General features: G+C 43.9%; 1 protein-coding gene across 1 annotated transcript in view; it reads right to left on the bottom strand.

Annotated features, from left to right (window-relative positions):
• EXTL3 (exostosin like glycosyltransferase 3) overlaps positions 1 to 19,522 on the bottom strand; it is a gene marked incomplete at its 3' end in the record, with an annotated part of 41,952 nt that extends 22,430 nt beyond the window's left edge. Inside the window, exons 1-2 of the mRNA XM_079706126.1 lie at positions 17,384 to 19,522; positions 3,939 to 4,066 (exon numbers count right to left, since the gene is read on the bottom strand). Coding sequence (XP_079562252.1) covers positions 3,939 to 4,066; positions 17,384 to 19,516 — 2,261 coding nt within the window. The 5' untranslated portion in view covers positions 19,517 to 19,522. The remainder of the gene's footprint in view (positions 1 to 3,938; positions 4,067 to 17,383) is intronic.
• Positions 19,523 to 19,727: the final 205 nt, after the last annotated feature.

Below are 19,727 nucleotides of genomic sequence, written 5' to 3'. Positions count from 1 at the left end.
GACAACTGATTTTTTGGTGTGTGGCAAAATGTATGTAACATAAAATTTACCATTTTAATCATTTTCAAGTGTACAGTTCAGTGGCATTAAGTATATTTACACTGTTGTATGATCATCAATCTCCAGAATTTCTTCACCTTCCAGCCTGAAACTCTGACCCACTGAACACTAACTCGGCATTCTTGCCTTCCTCCAGCCCCAGGCAGCCACCACCTACCTTCTGTCTCTATGAATCTGACTACTCTGGATGCCTCATATAAGTAGAATCATATTTATACTCATTGACTCTTATAGATAATGCTGCTATGAACATTCATGTACTACTTTTGTACAGACACATTTTCAGTTCTCTTGGGTCTCTTTATCTGTCCCTGAAGAACATATCTGTTTCCTTCCTTGCTTCCTTCCTAAGCTGAAGTTTGCCAAGATCCATATTATCTTTTGCCAGAGGGAGAATTTCTATTTATTTATTTATTTAAAATCAAAGTGCAGTTGATTTACAAGTGATTCAGTTATACATATATATATTATTTTTCAGATTCTTTTCCATTATAGGTTATTACAAGATATTGAATATAGTTCCCTGTGCTACAGAGTAGGTCCTCGTTATCTATTTTATATATAGTAGTGTGTATCTATCAATCCCAAATTCCTAATTTATCTCTCCCCCCACTTTCCCCTTTGGTAACCATAAGTTTGTTTTCTATGTCTGTGAGTCTACTTCTGTTTTGTAAGTAAATTCACTTGCATCATTTTTTTAGATTCCACATATAAGTGATATCACGTTATTTGCCTTTCTCTGTCTGACTTACTTCACTAAGTATAATAATCTCTAGGTCCATCGAGGTTGCAGCAAATGGCATTATTTCATTCTTTTCTTATGGCTGAGTAGTATTCCATCGTATATATATATACCACAGCTTCTTTATCCATTTATCTGTTGATGGACACGTAGGTTGCTTCCATGTCTCAGCTACTGTAAATAGTGCTGCAATGAACATTGGGGTGCATTTATCTTTTTGAAAAGGGGACCCTCCTACACTGTTGGTGGGAATGTAAATTGGTGCAGCCACTATGGAGAACAGTATGGAGGTTCCTTAAAAATCTAATCTGGAAAAGATGAAAACTCTAATTCGAAAACAAAGTTTTTAGATCAAAGGATGCCCAAACAAATGAGAAAAGAGTCAGGGCAATAAAAGTTTTAGAAGTCGAACCAGAGATAATTCACCAGTCTTATAACCAGAGGCTAAACCTCAAATTTCAAATGACTGTTAGGAGACTCTTACAGCTCAATAATAAAAAGGCAAAGGATCTGAATAGACATTTCTCCAAAGAAGTAAACAGTCACTGAGCACATGAAAAGATACTCAATATCATTAGTCATAAGGCTTCCTATTATTCTCTCACCACTTGGAAATCTGTTGACAAATGGAAAAGATCAAAGATCTTCCCAGGGACTTCCCTGGTGGCGCAGTGGTTAAGAATCCACCTGCCAATGTGGGGGACATGGGTTCAAGCCCTGGTCTGAGAAGATCCCACATGCTGTGGGGCAACTAAGCCCGCGTGCTACAACTACTGAGCCCACATACCACAACTACTGAAGCCTGCATGCCACAACTGCTGAAGCCTGCACGCCTAGAGCCTGTGCTCCACAACAAGAGAAGCCACCACAATGAGAAGCTTGCACACTGCAACGAAGAGTAGACCCTGCTCGCCGCAACTAGAGAAAGCCCATGTGCAGCAACGAAGACCCAACGCAGCCAAAAATAAATTAATTTAAAAAAATCTTCCTAAATCAAGAGCCATAGAAGATAGCAAGTGCCAGCTATCTTAATAAGCTTCAAACTCATCAAAGCAGGACCCTTTATCTAATCATTCTTGGGATCTAGAGCTGATTGGCAATTCTCCTGTTAACATCCCATGACTGTTCACAGCTCCCAGTCCTTTAGCATGCTCTAGACTGCATCATGCTGTATCAGAAATACACCACCTTCCCTCTCCTCCCCACCACCACCAATAACGACAACTGTGATGGCAAAAGCCCATTTCTGGAACCATCACATGGCTTTTTTTCCTTTCATAAAAACAAGTAAAGAGAGCTGGCTTCTTACGGTCATGGTACAAAGGAACACATTCCAGTGGGATTTTTATCACTGCTAACAATAGACTCCTGCCTCAATAATATAGTAGGAGGAAGAAGTCAAAGGAAATGAGAGGCTGGGTGAGGGAGAGGAAGAACAGATGTTCTGATTTGTCAGAAATATGTCAAATAATTCTTTATAGATGGACCTAAGACAAATACAGCAATAAAGCCGCTGCTCCTTTCATCTGAGCATCTGCACTTATCCACTTAAACCAAAGGAAGCTAGAGGTCAGGCCAGGCTTTCAGTGAATGGGAAAGCACAGAGAAAAAAGAGTTCTCCATCCTGGATCTATACTTAATTTGAACAAGATCTCCAAGGATATCTACTCCAGTGCTTCTCAAACTATCTGTGGCAAACAAGTAATGTTCCCCTGGCTTATTCATGCTTTTGTAAAATACAATAAAAATGAATCACATGTTTTCTTACATATGATACCAAAAGCACAAGTAACCAAAGAAAACACACAAACTGGGCTTCATTAAAATGAAAAGCTTTTGTGCTTTGAAGGACACCATCAAGAAAGTGAAATGACAACCCACAGAATAGGAGAAAAAATTTGCGAATCATATCTCTGATAAGGGACTTGGATCTAGAATATACAGAGAACTCTTACAACTCAATAATAAAAACACAACCCAAATAACAATGGGCAAAGGATCTCAATAGACGTTTCTTCAAAGAAGATATATAAATTGTTATTAAGCACATGAAAAGATAGCCAATATCATGAGTCATTAGGGAAATGCAAATCAAAACTACATTGAAATACCACTTCACACCCAGTAGGAGGGCTATAAATAAAAAAAATGGAAAATAACAAGTGTTGACAAGGATGTGGAGAAAATGGAACCCTTATTCACTACTGGTACAATATAAAATGGTGCAGCCACTTTGGAAAACAGGAGCGTAGTTCCTCAAAATGTTAAACGAAGAGATACTATATGATCCAGCAATTCCACTCCAAGGTATATATCTAAGAGAAAGGAAATGTTCATATACAAACTTGTACATGAATGTTCACAGCAGCACTAATCACAATAGCCAAGGAGTAGAAACAACCCAAATGTCCATCAATGGATAAATGGACAAACAAAATGTGTACATCCATACAAGATGGATGAACCTTGAAAACACTATGTTAAGTGAAAGAAACCCGTTACCAAGAGCACATATTATGTGGTACCATGTATATGGAATGTCTGTAAAAGGCAAATTTATAGAGAAACAAAGTACATTAATGGTTGCCAAGGTCTCAGAGGAGTTGGAGAAAAATGGGGAATGATTGCTAATGGGTACAGGATTTCTTTTGGGGGTAATGAAGATTTCTAAACTAGATTATGGTGATGGTTGCACAACTCTGTAAATATACTAAAAACCACTGAATGGTACACTTAAATGAGTGAACTGTATGATGTATGAATTATACTCAATAAATGTTACCCAAAACATGAATTACAAGAAAAAAGTTCACACGTGGATGTCATGGTAAATATCAAAGCATTTTAAAGTTTCTAAATGCCTACTCTCAATTTTTGTACTTACCTCACTGTGGACAGGTAATAAACTGTTCATGGGCCAGTGTACCAGTCCAGGACACACTTTGAGTGGCCCTGATCTACTCCATTCTCTCACCTGTACTGTTCCCTCAAAGTGGGATATTTAAGCCCAATAAGATGTCTCAGTTACTAGCAGCTATGAAATTCATTTGGCTGCCTTATCCAGGTTTTGAGTTAGGAGTTAGTTTCCTGTCACTTGCAAACAAAAGTGTTTCAAGATTGAAAATCAGCTCCTCACCGAAAGCCAAACATGATTTCATCGTGGCGGAGGTGAGCGTCATCATCGATAGACAGGATGGCCTCTGTCTCGATTTCATTCCAGGGCAGGAATCGATTGTTCAAACTGTTCTTCTCAGTACGGACCACCTGTAAAGAGGAAGGAAAAGCACTTAACGGTCAAGGCTGCATCATTCAACGCAAAAGCAAAACTGCCTTTAGGTCAAAGCAGACTGTGGCTAAACATCCTGAATAATTTCGCCTGCTTACCTACCACTTGTAAAATCTAGCATATGCCTTTTCGGAACAGAAATTGCCTCATACTTCAGCAAATGTATAAAGATTTCACATTTTAAGCTGTATTCATTTGCTAACTAATTTTTCTGTGAAACAAGCTAAAGCTGAGGATTATTTTACGTATGCAATCAACACAGTCTAGGGAAATTAAAATAAGTTTCCCAAGAGAACACAAGGTGGCAGGGTAGAACTGAGATTATGATTCTCAGCCCTGGAATCCCCTTTAAAACCAAACTCAGAACTCCCTTGAGTCTATGTAATTTCTGACCCCCAATTTTAAGGCCTTTCTTTTTGGTATAAAAGAACAAAGGACAGTCCATCTGGTTGAGGTTAATTACTTATTACCTCACTTTTCCAATTCCTACCTGCAACACTGACTACACTTACAAGAGGTTTTTCTTTCAAGGTGTACCTGATCAAGTAAAACAGCTTTTGTGTCCAAAGAAATTCCCAATTCAAAGAATCTCTATCCAAAACGACCCACTATGAAAAGCAGTAATTTCTTCACAAAACAAAGATTAGTGCCCAAATGGTAGAACTACATTATGATTTTAAAAATTATTTTTTAAAATAAGCATAGTTTACTATAACATAGGTAGTAGCTTTATTATTCACCTTGTCCCTGATAACTCAAATAAACAAGGATGAACATACTCTGTACTTTGATAGCTCATTTTATTTTTATGGTTTCTATACCTAATTAATCCAGCTAATGAGGAACCATCATTTTAGTCTCAAAAACCAGAAACAAAGAGAACTTCTTGAGCAATCACCTTTTTGGAAAGCCAAGAAGGGTCATCTTACTTTTAACAAAACACTTTACTTGTGATGAGGCTAACCTCCACGTAGCATAAGGAATGTAATTTTATCCAGAGTCTAAAAGTTCATGAATGGTTTCAAAGCTACTCCCACGACCTCACGAGTACTGTCGCTTCAGCTTAAAATACTCTTTCTCCTATTCCTCTACAATTATTCTCCCCCTGGAGACCCAGTTCAGATGCCTCCTGTCACTCCCCAGCCTCGTCAAAAGTAATCACTTCTTCTGTGTTCTTAAGGCAGAGTCATCATGTTTCAATTAATTCATTCTAGCACACTTAGAATCCAATTAGTTCAGAGCCAGAAGGGCCTTGGAGAGCAGTCAACTTTCACTTCACACGTGGACGACGGGCAAGTAGCAGAGCTAGACTCTAACTAATAACCCAACTCCAACTCAGTGCTTCTCTGCTAAACTTCGATTAAGTTCATAAATCTCATCCAACGAAAGCCCCATGGAAAATGTATTATTAATTTGTGTACCATCAAGAAATAAAAATGCTGCCAAACAAGAAAGATGTGAAATAGTTTATCATTTAGAATGTTTAATAAAGAGCTTTTTAAAACTTTGCCTCAGTCCTGGAGGAGTTCCTACCAAGACAAGGAAAAATCTGTAATGGATTTGCTACTACAGAGAGCCAAGCAATAGGCAGAGAAACCCATCTTGCCCTGCAGCACTTTTTTTTTTTTTTTTTTTTTTTTTTTTTGCAGTACGCGGGCCTCTCACTGTTGTGGCCTCTCCCGTTGCGGAGCACAGGCTCCGGACGCGCAGGCTCAGCGGCCATGGCTCACGGGCCCAGCCGCTCCGCGGCATGTGGGATCTTCCCGGACCGGGGCACGAACCCGTGTCCCCTGCATCGGCAGGCGGACTCTCAACCACTGCGCCACCAGGGCAGCCCTGCCCTGCAGCACCTTTGACCAATATAAAAATCCCTGAGCTTGTAGCCCAGACCTCCCAAGCTCGGGTTCAGCAGTGACAGAACACAGGCACTGAACCCTGGGTCAGGAAACAGCGAGGAGCAAGAAGCGGGAGAAGGCCACGTGCTCACCGCGGTATCTGCCCGGCTCCACCCCAGGGAGTGGGAGGGTGGCCAGAAGTAGCCGAAGACAAATGCCAACCTTGGTGACGGCAAAATGCTGTCTATCTTAGGAAACACCCAATTTCAGAGATGTGGAAATGTAAACTAACGCCCACCCCAGAATCAGCAGACTACGGCAGCTGTTCACTCAAACGCTTGCCCCACAAGCTTCCCTCGGGTCATTCATGTGACTGTCCTAATGTGCCCAGCATTCACTTAACACAGACCTGCAACGCTGCCAGTTCAGGTGAGTAAAGCTGTCCCTCAGCTCTACCAGGGAATACACATAGCTTAAAATGAGAAAGAAGATCAGTGAAACATCCAATTCTTGAATATTCAATTGTAGATGACCAATTTTGTGAGTTAACCACCAGGAGGATTACCTACAGCACAATTAACAATCCATGGACATAGTACAGAGCTCCAGTACTCAAAATATAATCCAAAGACCAGCAACACGGGCATCATCTGGGACTCTGCTAGAAATGCAGCCCTCCCTAAACCTCCCAAGTCAGGACCGACCTGCATTTTAACAAGATCCCCGAGTCCTATGCACATTAAATTTTGAGAGGCGCTGGTACAGAGGAAAAAGCATGGCTTTGAAGTCAACCAGAAAAACTTGCGTTCAGATTCCAATTCTACCACTTGTCATGTGTATGAACGTAAGAAAGCAACCTCTCTGCTAAATCGTCACAGCACCATGTTGTGTGCAAAAATGCAAGTTGTTTATCAGCCAAACTTGACAAGCCTACAAAAAACCTCTTAGTCTAAAAACAAGATACAAGGGCTTCCCAGGTGGCGCAGTGGTTAAGAATCCACCTGCCAGTGCAGGGAACACGGGTTCGAGCCCTGGTCCAGGAAGATCCCACATGCCGCAGAGAAACTAAGCCTGTGCACCACAACTACTGAGCCTGCGCTCTAGAGCCCGTGAGCCACAACTACTGAGCCCTTGTGACACAACTCCTGAAGCCCGCGTGCCTAGGGCCCGTGCTCCGAAACAAGAGAAGCCACTGCAACGAGAAGGCTGCACACCGCGACCAAGAGTAGCCCCCGATCGCCACAACTAAAGAAAGCCCGTGTGCAGCAATGAAGACCTAACACAGCCAAAACTAAATAAATAAAATAAATAAATTTCTAAATAAATAAAAACAAGAAACAACAATTAAAAACTAACATGATCATGATTTGATACCTAGAACATAGCCAAACTTTTTGTCTAATTACATAGTAAATCCAATCAAGAGGACCTGCTTGTCCTTTGGAAGACTTAGAGCTGAAGGCCTCATATCAAATATGTGTTGGCCTAGATTTCACATGCAGCTTTTCTGAGAAAGTCTATTAAAGTCCATTAAGGGGCAGGTCCATTAAGAACAAGTCTTCTGGATTCCAGGAATACACGACATGTACCATCATCTCTGCTCATCCTGGCACAACTCCTCTGGAATGACAGTAAGATCCCCAGGATTAGGGAACTGAAACGACAGCCATCAGAATAACAGAAGAACTTTTAAGGATTCAGAGAAACACAAGGTCAAGTACGGCAGCAGCTTACTTGTGGTTAGCTCACAAACAACTGTGGTCAGTAGGTCTGCTTTAAGGATTCGGAGTGGTGGTTCTCAGCTAGGAGTGATTTTGCCCCCCAAGAGACATTTGACAATATCTGTGGACGTTGTTGGTTGTCACAACTTGGGGGGCCGGGGGGAGTTTCTTGCATGTAGTGGGCGGAGGCCAGGGATGCTGCTAGATCCTACAGTGCACAGGACGGCCCCCTGAAACAGAATTATCCAGCCCAAATGTTACTGTGCCACTGTTGAGACACCCTGATTTAGAGTCAACCACCAGGAGACAGTAAAGCAAACTCTGAATAAATGTAACTCGTAATTTGAGCACGATCACCTTTTCCCCATAAACCAAAAGAGATTTCCACCTTACAAAGTTTGCAAATACAAACTAAAATTAAAGGGTGAGGGAAGTAAAAGCTTTCTTCTACCAAATTTGCTTCAGAGCTATAGTGTTTAATGGCTAGACAAAAGCCAAGCAAACCAACCGTTATCATTTCTGGCAGCAAAATCAGAACAACGAAAAGATTCCAATATTTGTAATGCAGACATGCAGATCAGCATTGGCCTCTAAGGATCTGAGAAAGGATCTGAGAAAAGGCAGATCTGAGAAACGGCAGATCAAATGTGAAAGAAATGAGTCAACCAGAAGTAATATGTCACATTTAGGAAATATTCTCATTTTGTTGATGTTATTTTGTTTTTTTCCAAATTAAACAACACTCCCCCCTCCCTCAACAGTGGCTATTTCTTTCGTGCCTTATGATTATAGCTTAGTAACTTGTGAACATGAAGACTGACCTTCAAGTTATTGATTTAAATACTGGTATGACACTGACTAGAATGTACAGTGCCGGGCATGCAGCAGATGTTCAACAAGTGTTTTATAAATGAATGAATAAACGAATAAACAGGAAATAGGACCTAATTTGGCCCTATCCATCCTATTTTCAGAATACAGAATAAAGACTTGAGAAGTTTATATAACAAAACTATAAACACTGGATATACTGAAACCTCTCAGTATCTAATCTAGTTTTCTATAGCAAAAAAATCCATCAGCCTACAACAGGCCAGAAGCGGTGCTCACTAACGCTCATTTTTCCTGTTCCACACACAACACTCCCTGATGATGTCTCCCTAGTTCTCTGTTCACCATCATTCATGAAGGCGCCCTTCTTTTCATCATCAGCGGAACAGTCCAACAAGCACGGCCTAGAACCCTACCGTGTGCAAATGTATAAAGCGTATGCACGATCAAAAATCAATCAGGGCTTCCCTGGTGGCGCAGTGGTTGAGAGTCCGCCTGCCAATGCAGGGGACACAGGTTCGTGCCCCGGTCCGGGAGGATCCCACATGCCGTGGAGCGGCTGGGCCCGTGAGCCATGGCCGCTGAGCCTGCGCGTCCAGAGCCTGTGCTCCACAACGGGAGAGGCCACGACAGTGAGAGGCCCGCGTACAGAAAAAAAAACACAAAAAACCAATCAGTATCTTCAATTAACACTCAGCCTGGTTCTTGAGGAATTCTGGAGTTTATGAATAATAAAAGAACTGCTACTCAAATAGGGTCCTTTCTCCTAGTGTGTTAACCAGGCATTTGGTTTCTAAATCCAGGCAGAATCAGCAAATCCACATTAATTAGCCAAGTATCAATTCACATCATAACTATTTAATTAGCTACCATGATAAGTCTGAGTCCCAATTAATAGCAAGTATCTCAATATCTAAGGGATGAAAATGTAAGTAGTTATTGCTATTTACAAGGAACCATGGAACATCTCAACAATTTAGTGTGAAAGTTGCTCAAGTGAAGCAGAATAATGAACCTGGATTCAAATGGGAGAACTACCTGAATATGGAATCTTTTGGAAAGCAGCTCATGACGAGCCATAGGCAGGTCTCTGAAGTTGGTAGGAAAGAAAAATAGGACATGAAGAGATTAAGTGAAGCAACCTAAGTCATACAGCAGATCAAGAGCAGAGAACACTAAAAAGTAGACCATTACCTGAGAAGTAGTAATATTTGAAAATGTACGTGGACACTATAAAGCACGGTACAAACCCAGAATGCCACCTGCTAAATTCATCAACTTAACTACACGCATACTGTTGTCCTTTTTCTCTTTAAGATCAAATTTTGCCCAGCCAAACCCAACAATCTCCAACAATACATGCACGTGCATAGTACACGTCTGTCATGAATCCATTTCTGAGGATGAACTTTATGTCAAGCCATCCTACAGGCAATACAGGTAAACAACCACCAACTTTTGTCCTCCATCCCCCCCCTTACCTCTAACTTGAAAAACTAACCCATCATAGGACTCAGGAAGCAAGAAAATGAGGTCCAAGAGGAACCACATGGTCACGTGTACCTACTTGTGAGGACCCATGTGAAACAGAGCTTGAGGTGACTGGGTGGAGAGTGAGCAACAGAAAAGACAACTGACAAAGAAGCGGCACCACAACGTGTTGAGTTTTCAAGGAGCTCATTCATTCAATACACAGAGTGGTAGGGGCAAGAAACTGGGAAATGCAAAGAAGGAAGGAAAAGGAGTAAGAAGGCGACACAGCAAACTGGTTTTCCATTTGTAACTTTAAATTTGAGTCTAATGCACTATAAAACAAAACCAGTATATGTTTTAGGTTATGAGATACGACTGTCTCAACTTATAAGAGAAACAGTTGCCAATGATCCCTGTGAAACTGTAGGTAAACAGCACAGGTTACAGGTTCACCACCAAGTGACAGAATGCATATAAACAGCATGACACAGTGCCTACCTAGCACACTGAAAATGCTCAAAAAATGTTAGCAATTACATGAGATAAGTAAAACCTCTTCCTACTTTAATTTGTAAAATATATATACTATGTATCTATGTATGTATGAGTGTGTGTGTGTATGTATACACACACACACACACACACACACACGCTGTGCCTTTCCAAGAAACTTAGATTTGGTGAAAAAAGAAAACTATGCACTGAACTAGGTATTAATACCTAAGTTCTAATTTAGGTATTAATTAGTCAAGGGACCTAAAGCAATAAAATTCTCTGTCTCAGATTCCTTACTTTGAATTCGTAAAAAAGAGTACATATAAACCAAGAGGGGAGACATTATCTAAAGAACAGATTTACTGCAGTTAGTAAATCATTTATGCAACATGACTTTTCAGCAATCCCTTTATATCACACATCTATAATATTTGCTATTAATTTCTGATTTCTGGTAACTTTGTTTTATATAATTCTTCACAGTCATAGCCCATTCTCAAACAGAAAAAGAGAGCTATAACTGTAGCCACCTGATTATTAAGTAAAATATTGTAAAGAAACAAACAAACAAAAACACCCAGGGCTTCACTGGTGGCGCAGCGGTTAAGAATCCGCCTGCCAATGCAGGGGACACAGGTTCGAGCCCTGGTCCGGGAAGATCCCACATGCCGCAGAGCAACTAAGCCCGTGCACCTCAACCACTGACTGAGCCTGCGCTCTAGAGTCCGCGATCCACAACCACTGAAGCCCATGAGCCTAGAGCCCGTGCTCCGCAACAAGAGAAACCACCACAATGAGAAGCCTGAGCACCAGTGAAGAGTAGCCCCTGCTCTCCGCCACTAGAGAAAGCCCGTGCTCAGCAGCGAAGACCCAACGCAGCCAAAAATAAATAAATTAATAAATTAAATAAAAACTTAAAAAAACCCCAGACATACCAATACCTGGTGAATTCACCAGACTTTGCACAATCTTGGACCTAGAGAAACTGGACAAGGTTTTTCCTGTTAGCTTTGCCTAGAAATCACAAATTTAGAAAATTAGTATCTGACACATTCAAGTAATATTTTTAAAAGTAGAGTGGGCACAGACAAAAAAAAAATAAAACGTATCAACTTTCTAAAGAATAAGGCTTTAGAATTATCTCTACTCTTGCCTGAGGTCCAGCCAGAAATAAAGCCTTTAACTGCCCGGCTGGCAGAGGCCCAAGCCTGAATCTTAATGACTGAGCTGACGACACAGCCAGTTTCTCTTCCAGTCTTCCTTAGTAGACTACTGGGGCAATAGTACTAAAATAACTACGCTGGCATGACATTAAGTTCCCAAAACAGAACTCTCCTTGTTCAATTCTAGTATCAAGGGCTGGGAAAGAGGGAAAAGAGCTAAAAAAATCACCTCATATCTCTACAGTTTTCATTTTGGAAACACGGCACATTCTGGCCTCACCTCCAGAGACCTTGGAGTCTCCCAGAGCGGCGTGACAGCTTATCTCTGAATCACCACCTCCACCACGACTGCCCCATCCAAGCCGCTGGCACCCCTCACCTGGGCTACTGCAATAACCTTTGAACTGTTCCTGCTCTTTTCCCCACGGTCGCACACATACCATATTTCTCCCTGCTCAAAACCCTCTGCTGGCACCCTCACGCGCTGAGGATAAAACCTGGAATCCTTGCCGTGGTCTACATGTGCTGGCCTCTGCCTCCTCTGACCTGCTCAAACTCTCCACTCGATCCACCCCCAATACACTGGGTCCCCCTGCCATGTCCTGAACCCAACAAGCCTCTTGCACCTGCCGTTCTCTGTATATTCCTCCAGAATGTACGTGGTCCATTCTCTCACATCCTTCAGGCTTCTGCTCAAACATCACCTCTTCAAAAAGGCCCTCCCAGGCTCCCTGTGTAAATGAGCTGTACCCTTTAGAGAAGAGAACTAGAAATTAAGAATCAAGGGCCTGGCTGTCACAAGACTGAGAAAGAAGTGAGTACGTAGCGTAGAGATGGGCAATGTTTTGAGTGGGCAAGACTACACTGTGAATGACAACGTCCCCTTCATAACAGCCCATGTTTTAAAGCTCCAAAAGGACAGATTTTCACATCTCATTTCCAGTCAACGCTCCAGCAAGGCCACCCTATTTAGTACAATTTTCTAGACTAGAAAGCAGAGTGAAGAAGATGTGTTAACTGGTCAGAATAAAGTAATAACTTGAACCAAAATTCTGGGCGCGGCCATGTATCCAAAAAGAGACCACCTGGAGGCTCCTGCTTCTAGGATGGCTGAAAAAGCCCCACCCAGACCCAGCCTCCTGTAGACAGTAACGTAAACTCTGGACAAAAGTACCGAAAAAGCATTACCTGAAAGCACTAGATAGGGAGCAGAAGGCAACAAATTGTGAAGGCAAGCTGAAATGTAGGAAGGAATTACTGACACGGGGAGACTCACCGTTGCTTTTGCCCTGAGAGGACGCCGAAGTCGGTACCATGCAAGACAGCTTAAACTCGCATACAACACCCAAGTCTTTCTGGCCTGAAGAATGAGGAAAAGAGTCTGGGGCAACCACAGCCCCTGGAAGAAAGGAGATTCCAGCATGGAGAGAGCCAGATAGGGGGAGCTCCATGTACTGTGTATGAAGTGCCCAGTCTCCGGGCCACCCCTAAACCATGCATGCTTGGCGCTGTTTGCAAGCAGACCACCTAAAGACAAAAGGGCTCAACTAACATTTGCGTTGCCACTCGAGAGAGAATGTGCAGTCTGAGTCCAACCAAATTAACTGCCTGCTAAAACTAAAATCTCAACACTTTTCAGAGAAATAAAACAAAATCCACAGTCTTCAGAACATTCACAATGTTTAATACAAAACTGTTGGATGTGATGTACAAAGAACCAGAAAAACACGACCCAGTCCTCAGGAAAAAAGAAACTCAATTACAGCAAATACTCAAACAACCCATATGTTGGAATTAGCAGACTAAGATGTTAAAGTAGCTATCGTAACTGTGCTCAATGAAGGAAAGCATACTCAGAATGGGAAAAAAACAAAAACAAAACAGGAAATCTCAGCAGAGAAACAAACTGTTATTCTTAAAAACATGGAAATTCTGGAACTGGAAAATATAGTATCTGAAATTTAAAACTGACTCAATGAGCTTAAGAGCAGTGTAGACACAAGTCAGTAAACTTGATGACAGATCAACAGAAATTGTCAAAGATAAAAAAGATTTTTAAAAAATGAACAGAGCCACTGAAGACTGTGGGACAACATCAAAATGTCTAATATACATAGAACGGAGTCCCCAAGGAAAGGAGGGCAGGAATGGGACAGAAAAATATCTGAACAAATACTGAATAAAAATTCCCCAAAATATGATTTTAAAAAACATACATTACTAGACTCAAGAGGCTTAGTGAACCCCAATCAAAACACAAGTCAAAGAAAACCATGCAGAGGCATATCACAGTCAAACTGCTGAAAACCAAATTTAAAGAAAAAGTCTTGAAAGCAGCCAGAGAAAAATAACACATTACATACAGGGAAACAAACATTTGAGAAATCACTGACATATCATTTCAAAGAATGGAGGCCTGGAAACAAGGGAAAATCTTTAAGATGCATGAAAGTGGTGGCCTCCCCACCTAGTAGGGAGTTTTTCAAAAGACAGCCTTCAAAACTCCCGGCACATGGGCTTCCCTGGTGGCGCAGTGGTTGAGAGTCCGCCTGCCGATGCAGGGGACACGGGTTCGTGCCCCGGTCTGGGAGGCTCCCACATGCCGCGGAGCGGCTAGGCCCGTGAGCCATGGCCACTGAGTCTGCGCGTCCGGAGTCTGTGCTCCGCAACGGGAGGGGCCACGGCGGTGACAGGCCCGCGTAACGCAAAAAAAAAAAAAAAACCTCCCAGCACAACGCTACCCTCCATCTGACTTCCATTAAACATTCATGTCTTCTGCTCCAGGAGCTAAGGAACCTGATTCGACTATTCAGAAAACAGGCAAGAGACGGCGAGAGAGCAGCCGTCCCACACCATTCAGGTGAGAGACCCCTGCAGCTGGTGGCACATACCGCATCTCCCTGGGGGGCAGTGCTGTCACCCGCCCAGGCCCTACCGCATTTGAACTGAAATTCTCTTTACATAAAGCATTTGGGGCAGGAGGGTGGCCCTGAAGATCACATTTACTCTAAACCAGACCCAAGGCAGTTTCCCCTTTGTTATGTAAGTAATAGAAAAGAATGAGGGATTTTAGCATATTAACCCCAGGAGGTACCCCCTAAGACAACCCCTCTTTCCTTACACAAACAGCTAGCTATCATGCCCACTGTACTGCTGGCACCCTGAGCAGAAGAGAAGCACAAACTGCCCAGGATTTTCAGAAATGGCATGTAGGTTCCTGGGTTGATTCTTTTAGCCAAAATGCTCATTTCAAATCATTTTCCCTGAAGGACTGGAATCGGACAGACTGCCTGGGAACCACTCTGCTGCTAACTTTACAAAGACCTGTTAACTGTAACATAATGGATAGGTCACGTCTTCACCCTCGGTGGACAATCCACTCTGAGATGCTTCATAACAGTGCCATTCTCCCACAGGGGAGAGCTGCCAGTCCCTTGTAGCCCTGATACCTGGGTAGTGTTGACTCTATGCCCAAGAGGTTGACAATTCAACTGCTGCCCAAAAAAAACTGCCTCTCTTAAATAGAAAACAGTCCAAATATTTAGAGAATGGAGTGAAACTGTCCAGCTTGAAAGCGTTTTTTCTTTTTCAGAAGAACCTGAAAAAAATGTGTGTATGAACAAGCTATTCAAAAACAGCCCCCCATTTGGAAAGTCTATGGCATTTTCTGACTAGGCATTGTATTGTTGCAATGAGCTACCCAGTAATCAAAGAGGACTACTTATTTCCCACCAGAGTTAAAAGGAAGGATTAGTTCTGGTAAGTTCTCGGACGAATTTCAGTCGCTGTTAACTGTGGTGGCATCAGCTTCTCTACATCCCTATCAAATTCAAAGAAAACTCAGGAAAACGGAAAACAAAGGCTGCTTTATTATTCTATTTGAGTAGCATCTATCTTTCACAGAACAATTTTTTTTTTAAATTTCAATGACATTCAAAAAGTTGTAACTAAGAAAATAAGTGAAATGTATTTGGGAAGACGTCAATAAAAAAAAATCTCCCCGTTCAGCACTTTCTTAATATACACGATAAATTCTGGGATCAAAAGTTTGTAGAGGGCTTCCCTGGTGGCGCAGTGGTTGAGAGTCCACCTGCCGATGCAGGGGACACGGGTTCGTGCCCCGGTCCGGGAAGATCCCACGTGCCATGGAGCGGCTGGGCCCGTGAGCCATGGCCGCTGAGCCTGCGCGTCCGGAGCCTGTGCTCCGCGGCGGGAGAGGCCACAGCAGTGAGAGGCCCGCGTACCGCAAAAAAAAAAAAAAAAAAAGTTTGTAGAACCCTACAGTCTTTGAATAGCCTCAGATTATAAATTCAATTAAGTAAAATACAAGAAAAGATTAGCAGCAGTAGTAAGAGAGTAGCAGGATTCCTAAGAAAGAAAATTTAAAACAAAGATTTGTACAAGAGAAGAGAAAGTGGTAACAGTTATGACACAAGGGAAATTATACAGCAGATACAAGAAGGCTTCATCAGTGAAGTGAGTCCTTAACAGAAACAGAACATCCATGCTGCCCTCCATCTCCTTTGACAGGAAGGAATAAGTAGGAATCAAATAATTTTGGGGCACCTTTCTAGATCCCTTACTTGTACTATCTTAGATTCCTCTTTAATCCTGAAGTCAAAGGAGTTAATTAACTTACCAAAGATGACAAAATGACTACTTAATCCCAGGTCTATATCACTCCAAAATGCATACTTTTCCATTATACCATGATGCTGCTTAGAAAATATTTCACATGAATTAGTTCCTTAATGAAATAAATTTTTTAAAAACTGGTGTAGCCTGAACATTCCTCTTCTAGGCAAATTCTTTCTAAATATTACACTAATTTTCTTAAGCAAGCTTCTAGCAAGATGGCCCATCAGACCTTTGCCCTTCTCTGCTACCTTTTTCTGGAAAGTACCTAAGCTGCAGGGTAAGTAGTTGCCAGGTGGCTTAAGATTTGCTCTAAGGCCTCACATTTAAGAGAAATGGGTCATCTCCCTCTAGACTGACAAGTTTACATCAGAAGGTGGATAAACAAAGTACTCAGAACTAAAGCTCTACCCTGCATATTTGGCTATTATTTTTCCTGTAAAATAGAGCATCCTAACCATAACAGATGGAGTAAAGAATGAGAAAGAACCTGCAAGCGACTACAGAAAAGGTTCAGGACCTCCAGCTCCAAAAATATCAAACCCCGACGCCAGTCTCCCAGAGGACTTGTATCCGATCCTGTGAAATGAAACAGGTCTCCTTCCTAAATCCTTTGGGAGGTGATTAAAACCAGAGCTTCTGGAATCAGACACACTAAGACTCAGCTCTTCCATGATTGCTAATCATGACCTTGGGCAAAATAATTAACCTCTCTAAGCCGCAGTTTCCACAGACTTAAAATGAAGAAACCATACTAGTTCATTACATAAGTTCCACAAATGCTAAATTATAGTGCCTAGACTATGAGTGCTTCTTAAATGTTAGCTTTTCATCATCATTCTCATTATCAACATCTTTGTGATGACACAGAATAAGTCCATGAGGTCAATGACAGGGTTTTGTAAACCTTCACGGGGCCAGTTTCGGTACTGGAGCATCTTCGGAGATTTCTGAAGTAGCAGAGAGGGAACTGGCAAGGCCTGAAAAGAATGAAATAGAAGCAAGGAGAAAATTTCACGGGGAAAGAATCTGTATAGGTTTTTTTTAAAAAAAAAAAAAAAAAAAAAGCACGTTTATGGAAAAGAGATTAAGAATGAATTCCTCTCTCATGCAGTAAAACCAAAGGCTCATGCTTCTATTACCATGATGGGGACGCCAATGTCAGGCCACAGGAGGTCCTCTGAGGGCAGCCTGGGAGAATTCCACACCACCACGACCTTGTTCAGGTAAGGGAGGCCGTTCAGCCTCTCGAGCGAGTTCATGAGCACCTCCTCCCGCTCGTAGGTCAGCATCACCACCGTGAACTGCTCCCGCGGCACGTTGCCGCCCAGCGAGGCCTGGAACTCCTTGCCGGAGCCCCCGGCCCCGCCACCGATAGGCCGAAAGCCAGTCCCGGAGCCCAAGAATTTGGCCTCTGAGGGCAGCACAGGGTCAAACGGTGTGTGGGGGAAAAGATGGAAAGGTCCTGGCGCAGAGTTCCAGCTGCGATAGAAGTCCGTGACGGTCAAGGTGAAGTTGCGGAGGTACTTGGGGGAGGCGTAGGGCGGCTCCGTCTCCACGGGCCCCAGGTCCAAGTCCCCGTTGTCGGCCATGTTGGGGTCGGTGCCGGCTGCCTTGCCTGAGCGATGGGGGATCTCGGCCGCCGCCTCTTCCCGGATGGGAGCGGCTGGGATCTGGATGCGAGTCCTAATCACAGCCAGCACGGTACTGAAAATACTGTCCGCGGTGGAGAAGTAAGTCTCCCAGAGGAAGCGGCCTTGCCGCCTCATGGCCAGGAGGTCGCTGTCTGAGAGGCTCCGTAGTAGGAAGTGGACCTCGGTCACGCGTGGCTTGGGCACCAGCAGGGCGGCCTCGCTCCACTGCAGCACGTCCTGGTAAGGAAGCTGCACGTGCTCCCCCAGCACAACTGGGACAGCACCGACCTCCAGGGCTTCGAAGAGCCGTGTGGCACAGCCAGAGGAAATAACCAAGCGAGGGTCCCCGGGAGTGATAATGAGGGCAAAGGTGGAGAGCTTCAGTAACTCTAAGCGGTCTTCCCGCTCCCCACACAGCGCCCACTCAGTAGGCAGACTGGGTTTAGGTTGGTTTTTGCAGGTGAATTCTACCAGGACCTGATCTAGTTTGCTGTCCTGCACTGCCTTGAGGGTGGCGATGATACGATCATCGTAGTCGGCTGGAGGGTCACCCTCCATCTCCTCCTCAAAGGAGCGGGCCTCCTGAAGGCTGGATCTCAGCGACTCGATCTTCTCACCCTGGAAGGTGAAGAGATATTTCCGCTTTACCGGCACCTGTGGTGGGATGTCCATGAAGTTGGGCTCTGACATGGCATGGACTAGCGGCGACACCACCAAGTCAAAGCCAGGCCGGTACTGGGCAGCATAGAAAGTGGACTGGGCCACCATGGCCCGGCCCGTACTGACATTGTACAGTAAATTCTGGGTGTCCGACTTCCGAGACAGGTTGATGATGACGTGGTTGTGTCCGTCTGTCCGCCAGTGTGGTAGGGAGTACAGCTGCTTCTCCAGGTCAGCAGGCCGCAGCACTCCCGGCTCCTGCATTTCCCCCACTAGGATCACATAAAGGCAGGCAATATCTGCATTTTCCGTAACATAAACGTTGGCTCGTGCTGTGGCCTGAAAAGCCTGCTTGACCAAGGGATCCAGGTAGCTGCCAAAGGCAAACTGGTCACTGTCATAAACATAGACTGGGAAACCAGAGGTGAGAGGGCAACGAGAATAATCAAAACAGTTGTGCAGCCGGCAGCTCCGCAGGGCCTTTGGGGGAGGGAGGCCGATATCGTCCTTCTCTGGGAGGAGTCGGATGGGCAGAGAGAGTTTGGGCTGGTTTTGGGCCATCAGCTCTTTGTAAGAGTGCTCGGTCTGGCTGATGACGTTCTTGAGCTGAAGCAGGTCCTGCTTGGCATTCTCAATGCTCTTCTTACAGGCCTCGATCTTCAGGTTCAGCTTGGCGATTTCACTGTTCAGCTCTTGCCGCTTGGCTTCCAGCTGCAACAGCTCTTCACTTACGGACTCTCGAATGCGGCAGAGATCCAGCACGTGCTTCACCTCGCAGAGCTCGTTACCAGCCCGTGGGCCAAAGATCCGCTTGCCGGCCTCATCTGCTTCGTCCAGGGTGGTGAGATAATAGTGGGCGATTAGGGGGAAGAACACCAGGATGATGAAGAGCGTGAAGCTGAGCCACGTGAGCCGGATGCGGTTGGACCACCGCAGCACGCAGGTCTGACCTCCGTTGCCCACGCCCCCATTCCGCAACATGGTGTAGCCCGTCGTGAGTTCCTCTGTGGCTCCTGCCCCTGCGGGTCACGTTGGGTCACTCGCCATAACCACGAGTCGCTGTCAGACGAGACGCAACCTCCTCTCACCCCCGCGTTTCTGAAAGAGTTAGTGCGCTCCCTGGACAAGGCACCAAATAGAACGGAAATTTCATTTTCCTCAGCTGTGACTGAAATGGTCTCGGACCCTACTC

This window comes from Hyperoodon ampullatus, assembly GCF_949752795.1.
Source record: "Hyperoodon ampullatus genome assembly, chromosome: 6".
Lineage (NCBI taxonomy): Eukaryota > Metazoa > Chordata > Mammalia > Artiodactyla > Ziphiidae > Hyperoodon > Hyperoodon ampullatus.
Note: the sequence above shows the minus strand (reverse complement) of the source record. Positions and strands in the feature narration are given on the sequence as shown.